This window comes from Chelon labrosus (assembly GCF_963514085.1).
Source record: "Chelon labrosus genome assembly, chromosome: 8".
Lineage (NCBI taxonomy): Eukaryota > Metazoa > Chordata > Actinopteri > Mugiliformes > Mugilidae > Chelon > Chelon labrosus.
Genome location: NC_140358.1, coordinates 903,355 through 913,145, shown reverse-complemented (window position 1 = coordinate 913,145; position 9,791 = coordinate 903,355). Strand labels below are relative to the sequence as shown.

The 9,791-nt window shown below is 41.7% G+C and overlaps 1 protein-coding gene across 3 annotated transcripts in view; it reads right to left on the bottom strand.

The window, feature by feature from the left end:
* Positions 1 to 376: 376 nt before the first annotated feature.
* Positions 377 to 9,791, bottom strand: part of trappc11 (trafficking protein particle complex subunit 11) — a 28,243-nt gene continuing 18,828 nt past the window's right edge. For 2 of the 3 annotated variants that reach the window (XM_084550542.1, XM_084550541.1), the window contains exons 19-30: positions 6,885 to 7,010; positions 6,607 to 6,800; positions 6,338 to 6,486; positions 5,983 to 6,104; positions 5,757 to 5,876; positions 5,326 to 5,391; positions 4,987 to 5,146; positions 4,766 to 4,877; positions 4,600 to 4,691; positions 4,230 to 4,363; positions 3,383 to 3,550; positions 377 to 3,234 (exon numbers count right to left, since the gene is read on the bottom strand). In XM_084550542.1, coding sequence (XP_084406668.1) covers positions 3,190 to 3,234; positions 3,383 to 3,550; positions 4,230 to 4,363; positions 4,600 to 4,691; positions 4,766 to 4,877; positions 4,987 to 5,146; positions 5,326 to 5,391; positions 5,757 to 5,876; positions 5,983 to 6,104; positions 6,338 to 6,486; positions 6,607 to 6,800; positions 6,885 to 7,010 — 1,488 coding nt within the window. In that variant the 3' untranslated portion in view covers positions 377 to 3,189. The remainder of the gene's footprint in view (positions 3,235 to 3,382; positions 3,551 to 4,229; positions 4,364 to 4,599; positions 4,692 to 4,765; positions 4,878 to 4,986; positions 5,147 to 5,325; positions 5,392 to 5,756; positions 5,877 to 5,982; positions 6,105 to 6,337; positions 6,487 to 6,606; positions 6,801 to 6,884; positions 7,011 to 9,791) is intronic. The other variant, XM_084550543.1, reaches the window with a different exon arrangement.

Below are 9,791 nucleotides of genomic sequence, written 5' to 3'. Positions count from 1 at the left end.
CTGAGAGGTAGCTGCAACTGTGACCAAAGATTCCAATTACTTAACAAAGGCTTTACATAAGTTCTACCACGTGACATGAACAAGTTTGTGATTCATATATAATTATTTGTTAGGTTATTATTAATTATCCGTAAAGTCTATTTCATGTATATGAAGCCATGTTAGACACCGTCAACATGGCTTCAACCTTTGTTCAGGTCGTAGCTTTTTCTCAACAGCTTTTTTAGTGAAGCATTTTCTTTCTGTGCAACCCTCAGGCTGTTACTGAGAGATGAAGTCTTCTCCATTACATTTCAAATAAATAGCTGTTGTTAAAATAGTTACAGTAATAAATAAATATAAATATTAGGCAGCAGATCAACATCAAACTGTTTTTTGTTGTGGTTTTTCTTTTACTAAAATCAGAGACAGTACAGAGGTGGGAAGACGGTGCTTTACTCAAGCAACATCAACATAAATCTTACATTTTAAAGGTCCCCGCAGCTAACTGTTCATTCAGGAAATAAGGAAATTGTTAATCATTGTCACTATGCTTCTATTTTTCCTTTCCCCAAGTAATTTATTAACAATTTAATCTGTACAATAACAAAAATCCTCAAGTAAGGTAGGCTACTTAGGTGATGAAACTGAACTGCGAACACATTAAATTATTAATGGTATTTTTTTCTTTTCATTTGATTTAAGTTTGGCATTAAAGAGCTTCATAATTTCCTTGGTATTAACATTTTCTTTCCTTTGTCTTCTTTTACAGCCTTTTGTGATTAAAGCTGAGCCATTAATATTCTTACACATCGTGTACATTATCAAAGCGTCACTTTTATTTATCATTACATTTGAATCATCATCACATTCAAATGACACTACAGGGAGAGTCACTACTACTGTGTACAAATGGATGGATATCTCAACTGGATTGTAACATTACAACTCTCCAACTAAAATCATCATTATGTAGACATGTATATTTCCAGCGGATCATTTCCTCTGAGAAACATACAGTTGTCACTTATCATTATTTCTTTTATAGACCAGTAAAGAGGACTGACAGAGACATCCATCACATTATACTTAAATTGTCATCTAAAATTCCGTTTCAGCAAACGATATGCTTGTAGTGGACTACGAGAGCAACAGGAGGCTCCTTGTACCGGTTGTCATCCAAGGATAGGAAATGAGGAGAGCACTCAACAGTACAAGAAATTTCTGTGAAAATTTGTCCGAATTAGTTAATGGATTCTTGAGTTATAGCCAAAACGTGTTTTATGAAGTCACAATGACTTCAGACCTGATAAGTTCGTCCTTAAATCCAAGTGGATGTTTGTGCCAGATATAATGGAATCTACTCCAGGGGTTCCTGAGGTATGTTATTCACAAGAATGACACTTATGTACATGTTAAAGTAAGCAGTTATTAAGTGTGGTTGTTGTGAGATATTAACCTGAAACTCTTCTTAAATTCGGTCATCTTTTAGCGAGCATTTGTCCATTATTAAAGTGTCTGCTGATAACATGCAAACCGGCAGAGGTGGGAAGTAACGAAGTACAAATACTTTGTTACTGTACTTAAGTAGATGTTTCAAGTATCTGTACTTTACTTGAGTATTTCTTTTTCTGACTTTTTACTTTTACTGCCTACATTTGTACACAAATATCTGTACTTTCTACTTTTTTAACCTCCACGGATGACAAGCGTAAAAGACGTGACGTGATCGAACCGGACATGACGAGAGCATCTTACTACTTGAAGCGGAGTGTATATACAGTCAATGGGAGCGGACTCTCTTCACTCTGCTCATTAACTTCTACAGAGCAACCATCGAAAGCATCCGGTGCCTCAGTGTGACAGTGTGGTATGGCAGCTGCACAGCACAGAACAGGAAGGACCCAGGTGGTGAGGACAGCACAGGGGATTGTGGGCTGTCGCCTACCAGATCTGGACTCTGTGTATGCTGCCCGAGTCCAGAAGAGGGCCAGACGAATCCCAACAGACCCCACCCACCCAGGCCATGGACTGTTTGTACCTCTTCCTTCACGGAAAAGGTACAGAAACATCAAAACTACAACCAACAGACTGAGAGACAGCTTCTTCCCCAGAGCTGTGAAGTCAATCACTCAAAATTTCGTTATGTCCTCACATAATGACAATAAAGGATTCTTGATTCTTGAAAGTCGCGATACGCTTCCTGTGTTCTTCTTCTACTGTTTTGAACAGGCAGCCTGTTGGTTAGTTTGAGCTCTGCTGCCACCTAGTGACTGGAGGCTTGTTTATCGTTCAAGCATCAATAAAGACAGTAATACTGAAAGTCCACCTGACCCCACTATTTGAGAACTACTGGTCTAATGTGAAAAAAAAAACAAATTCATGTATGGTGTGGTTTCTGTTGCTATCATTACCTTTTTTTTTTTTTGAGGATTTTTTGGAAGCTAGTTTACAACATTAGCAATGCTATGGGAACACACCGTTTTGATAGTTTATAGCTAACACTAGCTAGCTGTTTAAAAACAAAAACCCAGTAACCCTCAATTTATTATTAAAAATGATTCAGATGCTCATGCAGGACATCCGGTCAGTTAAGTCTAGATTATTCTGCTACAACTTTTTAAGTTTGCAAAATTATCAACGGATGAATTGTTTCATTAATGGCAAAATAATTTTTACTTTTTACTTAAGTACATTTCAGAGCCTGTACTTTCTTACTTTTACTTGAGTAAAGGAGTTGAATCACTACTTTTACTTTTACCAGATTATTTTTTTACACAAGTATCCATACTTTTACTTAAGTACAGAATGTGAATACTTTTGCCACCTCTGCAAACCGGACACCGCAAGTTTCCATCATTTCAGTTTAATCAAATCTTCATCACATTCAATTTATGTATTATTCATGTATTACAATTTCCATATAGCTCACAGCAGATTTACACATGATTTCCATTGTTAAATGAATGTAACCGATTAAATGCATCAGTTCATTTATCAGCTGCTTACTCACGTCACATCATCACATTCACTCTGAACACTGGAAACAAAATGTCTCCTGATGTTTGGTCAACACATGATTTTTATGGTGTGTTTTTACAGAACAATGAGAAACAAATAGTGTTAATAATGATATCTCTGTGGAATCATACATCTAGAACCACCGTTGTTGCTTTGTTCTCATATTTACAGTAAACTTCTATTTTCTCCTCAAGCTGCAGCAATGGATCCATCATCCAGCTGTCGACCCTGAGGCTGTGGAAGAAGAACATTATGCTTTAGAACAGTGGTGAGCATTTTCAGAATCAGATATCTCTCCATCTACCCATTTATCTCTCTACCTATCCATTTAACCAAACCATCCACCTATAACAATGACTGCTAGTTCAATTGGGTGTGTTACCTTTACGAAGATGCGTTGGGGAAGGAAGCGTCTCAGTGCATGTGTGTTGGTGGTGGAGCAACGTGGCAGGCTGATGTTGAGCTGTGGTAGTGTTTGGTAACCAGCCATCAGCGGGTAAAAGTTATACAGTATCTGCTGCTCTGAACCAGGGAGGATACGGAGACGTACCTACACACAGAAACACACAAATGTACAGTATTTTTCGCATAGGTACATATTTTTTTATTTTTTTAATTTCCTGCAGAGTGAATTAAGGTTTGAGCTAGTTAAACAGGGATAGTATGAAAACTGTCTCTCCTCTCTCATTAACATTTGCCTTGATCAGCATGATTAACATCGGATAAAACTTTAGTGTAAGTGACATGAACTGTCTGGCTTTCATAAAAGAATGACAGGTCCAGAAAAATTTCTCAAAAATAACCAGACTCTTTTCTAAACATCATGTGTCACATAACAGATGAAGCATACTTGTATATATTGCCAGGATTCAATGGCAATATAGAAGATATTTTTTGTCCAAGCCCCTTCTTTTGAGCTGGTGTGAAAGTTGTTAATTACAGTACTGCCTGAAAAGGGTCAACAGCTTATCAACTTTTGTATCCATGAGCTGATCATCACTCTCCTCAGTAAGCTTTTTAAGTGACGAACAGTATATAATCCACTACAGTATAGACCATCTTGTCACCTTGGTAACAGAAATGTGAGTGTCAGGACTGACACAGATTTGTGTGAAAAACTGTCTCATGCTGTTAGAACTGATGACAGCCAAAACTATGCAGTCATGATTCACTGGTTCGTTACTGCGTTACATGTGACATACTGATTACTACAGAGAATGTACTCGTACCTGTTTAAGTCCAGAGAACATGAAGGCGTCCGATGGTTCAACTGCCATCTCCACTTCCTGCACCAGAGCTGTTCTGTTCTCTATGTGGTAACGAACTGGAAGAGACTCTCTAACTCGTCCAAACGACGGTAAATCTACACCAGAATCCAAGCATACAGAAATAAATCACATACAATATCACAGACTGTCCAAGAGGTGAATTTATTAAGAGACTTCTACTGATTAAACGTGGGCATAGTGTATGCAAAATAACCTCTTTTGTGGACATTAACACAAAGTATTACGTAAGCTGTCATTTCAAAAAAGTTTATACATACTATACATGTGCATGTGGATGTGAGGTGTGTTCAATTGAATATTGTATACTGACCAGCGTGGATGTAGAGCGAGACTGACTCCAGGATGACATGAGGTAGAGTGACCGTAGTCTGGATGAGAGGACTGTCTGGACTGGAGGACTTTCTGTAGAACACAGCTAAATTTTTAAAAGACTGTTCATACACACACACATATCAGCCTCCTCTCAAAGTACATACCTCCTCCATGATATCAGGTACTGCCCTGTAGCCACAGTGTTATTGCTGTTGTTTAATGGTGGACATCGGAGACAGAAGCACTCACTGGCACACTCCCCTGTCTGCAGGACCACTGTACACACACATATACCACACAGTATGTCACAGTCATAGGAGTTACAATTTTGTTTTTAATTAGAACTATGAATCTTTGTAAAGGAATAGTTACACTGAGCAGGTACCTTCCTGTAACTGTGACTGAAGCTGTGGCGTGTTGCTGGTCATAGTAAGCAGCTGCAAAGAAGAGGAGGTCAGCAGAAGAGGCCATGGAGACGAAGACAGGATGTCCATCATTAACAGGAAGGGAATGTCCAGCTCTACCTGGTCCAGTGGCTCAAACTGCTGACACAGAGGAGCAGAAATAATAACATTCTGTAAGGTGAAACCTACACACTGTTTTTAACACTATTAAAAACAACAAAGGCCTGATTACAACTGTTACATACAGACATGGTAACACACAATCACCGGTAGAAGAGTCTATTCCAACAATTAATTAATTAATAACATCAGGTACACACCTTGGTGGATGCAAACTTGACTGACACCTCAAACGGGACCACCGTCTCTATAGTTACCGTCTCATCCTGGAAGATAACAGGAGAGTAAAAAAACAAAAAAACAAGTGAGGATTATCCATCCATTTAAACACACGACACAACGTGGAAAACACAAACACACTGGTCATGTTTCCATTCTCAAGAAAATTTGTAGTGAACTTTTAAAAAAAAGCGTATTAAGTGTGTTAATGTGTGTACTAATAATCTAGCTGTGTAGTGTCATCTGAAGGTGGCAGTATAGGCAGGTGCCATAGACATGGTAGAGACTTCTCTTCTCGTGTTAGTTATCTTGCTAAGCACATGACCACCTCAGAATGTTGTAGAAAAACGGCTACTGGCAATAGAGACCACCAGTTCTTAGCTGTGCATGCAGGTGAGATAAAGTTCCCTACCTTATGACATTTGCAGACAATCTGTTGTCCTTCTACTGTGGTATCGATGCTGTAGGCCACATGGAACAGGAAGACCCTTGGTCCATTTGATACACACCTCACATAGACACATCTTTCCAACTATGGGTGAACATGCACAGCAAATAATTACTATGTTTCAGACATGTGCAATGTTTGTAATGTTATATAAAAACTGAAAAATATTTCTCTGTGTATGTGTGTGCACCTTTTCGCCTGGTTTCAGATCTCCCAGAGACACATCAGGCAGCAGAGCAGGTGCACTGTCATCACAAACCTGAGAGCCATCAAGTATAACGTGGGTAGTCTGGCCTAAATTGGCATCCTGGCCTGAACAGAACAATCAAGATAAACACAAAATCATATCTTTCAGAGACTTAGATGACGAGATGAGTGCATGCCTCATGGTTAGTCTACGTTAGCGTCAAGAAAGGAAACAGGAAGAAACAGCTGGGTTGTCTCTGTCCAAGCATAAAAAACTACTTGTTGAATTTGTAAATAAAGCTAAAAACAAACATTAGTGGAATGATGCTTTAATAATTTCTTTAACACTTTCAGTGTACCTGGTTTGAGGCCGGCGGTCAGTTTAACATCCTTTGCCACAGAGTCCTCATGTGATTGGACAGTGAGGCTTATGCAGTACATTTCGTTGATGAGTACAGGGGGCTGGTGGCTCAAGTGAACAGAAATCTTTGGGACTCTGGAGATGATCCTAACACAAAAAAGCAAGCAGAGTAAACATATCTGTGAATGGGACTGCGGTGTCGATAACAACCGACATGCTAATAATGACTTTTCAGTGATACTGCGTTGTGTCTAAAGCAGGACTAACATGGTGCTGTGCTGCACAGTCAGACTGTCCCAGTCCAGCTCCTGACATGCCCCAAGGCCACGCCCCCATCGCCGCGATGACCTGCTGGCCTGCAAGGCTTCATGGGCAGAGGCAGCATCTCCACCTGCCCCCCTCCAGCTCAGAAACACACAGCGACCACTGTCACTGCCCAGCATCATCTCAATACCTGTCATCTACATGAACACACACACATTAACACACAGTTCATCACAACATCAATTTCTTTTACTCTCTCAAACACACAAAAATGTCCTTACCTCTATTTTCTTGCCAACGTCTTCAGTTTTTGCCACAAAGCTAAAGTTGTAGCATTTGGTTTTCCCTGGGAGCAGGGTCATACTCTCCAAACCTGAAGAGTCCACCACACACCACTGGTTGTATTCCTAAACACAAATTTTATTTTATTAATTTGAATGTTTTCAGTTTTTCTTCCTCCAAACAACTGGGACTTAGGTAGTCACGGGTTCTAAATCCCACAGCTGGATGGGATATTTGTTTCCCTGCTGTTGGATGTCTTTGAGCATGAGACTTAAAACTAGATTTTAGCATTTAGCCACATCTGTTAGGAAATAATATCTACATCTGTTCTTTACATCGCACTGAAACTGAGAGAGAGAGAGAGAGACAAGCTGCATGAAAAATGTGCTCCTGAATTCATCTCAAGTATGGACCTGAACAGTTGGACATTTTGCAAAACAAGACCATCAAATTTTCTTCAAAAAGGACTCTAAAGAAAAGGTAAACACTTTAGCAGCACTTTAGCAGCAAAACAGAAGAAAGAAAATACCATTTTTGGATATATTTTTTAAATGAAAACAACCAGCTGACTGTCAAAAGCTAGCTGGCAACTGTGTATCAACTGCTGTGGGCTACCACCTGCCACAGTGGAGAACATTTCTAAGGAGGAACCAGACTAAATAAGATAACAGAAGAGGTGTTCTATGAAGATAAGGAGGAGAAGAAAAGAACAAACCAAAAACCATAACATTAATAACTGTTTTTAAAGGCTAAAAAAGCTAGCAACAGTAAAGAGTTAGCCCACTAGTAAACAAACAAAGTGGTCGCCATGGAAACAGCCAAGCAGAGAACAGAGAGCAGGGAGGTTATATACCCTGCTCTGTGTAAGAGTGCAGCAGCCAGGGAGAAGTTTAAGGAAAAGACACTTCAGGAGAACAAAGAAGTCTTGTTCACGGACTGTGCTCTACACAAAGAAGGGAGAAAGAAGAACAACCTCATATTCTTCACAGACTCCATATACACCTGGAAGGAAAGTCTATGCAAGAAATATCCTTACATCTCCAGTGAGGGCATCGGCTCAGGAGGCCGACTGAAGATTTGTAAGGATAAACACATGAACAAGGATGACCCCCTGCTCACCATCACCTACTACACAAAGGGAAAGGTGATGGTCCAGGGGGACGAAGCAAACTTGAAATCCTTTGAAGAAGTATTCTCCCTGATCAAAGCTGAGGTGGAGACCAAGAGGTGCAATGTTCTCTGTGACAGTGAAGATGATGAGAGCCCAACAGAGAACCCCACCACCATGTCCATCTCTGCCCCTCCCACACCTGCCAGCTCCACCAACCAGCTGAAGGAGAGTATGGCCCTGCTGGAGCTGGACTTTGCTGAATTCAAAGAGCTGACCCAGGCCAGGCTGTCTGCCCCCCTAGACAACATTGTGCAGCAGCTTCAAGAGGAGCTCCAGCAGCTTAAGAGTGAAAACCAGGCCTCGACATCTGAGCTAAGAGGAAGTGTAGAGGCACTAAAACAGGAGAACAGTGTGCTCCGGGCTCAGTTAGCCAAAGTGAAAGAGGATGCTGAGAACAGAGAAAGGAACTTCATCAGGCAAGTCCGACACCTGACAGACCAACTCTCATCAGTCCCCAAAAAGACAACTACAGAGACAGAGACACAGACTCTCCCTGCTAGTCTTCCAAACCCCTCCCTTGTCTCTGTCCCACCATCTCTGCTCTGCACCCTACCAACACCCACACAGCCAGCTCCCAGCAGCCAACCCTGTCCATCCCAGCTGCCCTCCATTCAGCCTGAAGAACAAGCCCCACAAGTGGTCCTGCTGGCTGACTCAAACGGGAAATTCCTGGACACTAACAAGCTTTTTCCTTCTAAGAAAGTGCTGTCTAAACGTTGCAGCACCACAGGCCAAGCAATGAAGCTGTTGAGAAAGGAGACCCTCGGGAGCCCTCAATGCCTGGTGATCCACACAGGAACAAACGACCTGCACAACCTCCGAAGGAACACTGCTGAGGCAGTAAGGAAGATGGCGGAACAGGCCACCAAGGAATTCCCTGACACCCGCATCGTGATCTCCACCCTGCTGCCTAGGACAGACACTCCTCCTCACGTCATCCATGACATCAATATGGAGATCAGAAGAGGTTGTGCCACCTTACCCAACGTCCACCTGGCCCTCCATCCAACCATTGGCACCTGGGACCTCTACGATGGACTCCATCTACACAGAGAGAAGGTGAATATCTTTGCAAAGACCCTCAAAGACACGGCTCTAGGACGCAGCCCTTCCACCCTCTCTTCTACCAGAAGCTTCAGAGACCATCAAAGACCTCCTCCCCCCTATCTCCAGCCCCGGATCATCCCCACTGCGGTGAGGAGACACACCAGTTCTGCCCAGACCCCACACTACCCACACGCCCACCGCCTCACCACTGGGAAACAGAACCAGCTGAGGCCACTTTCCCCCTCCTCAGTCCCTGCCCAACAACCCCTTATACAGCATCGGCAGCAGAGCCATGGAGCAGCACGTCCCCCTCCCCACCCACAGCAGCAGAGCTATGGTGCAGTTGTAGCCCGGCCTGCTGTCACAGCCCCTCCCCCTGCTACCTGTGAGCTGAGAGACATCAGGGAGATGCTGCACACCCTGTGCAGCCGGCTTCTGTCCAGCTAAGATATATTCCCATACGAGTCACAAAACAACATGGACATATATTTGTTAGTTAGTAATAGTAATAGCAATAGTAGTAGTCAGAACAATGGTAATATTATTGAAAATAGTACATCTCCATGGAATTAATATCAAATTATTATTATACATATATAGATAGGTTTTTTTGTTTTGTTTTGTTTTGTTTTTGTCTCACTGTGCAGGTTCATTTTGATTGTTTTCTTTTTTGATGCGTTCATTCCAT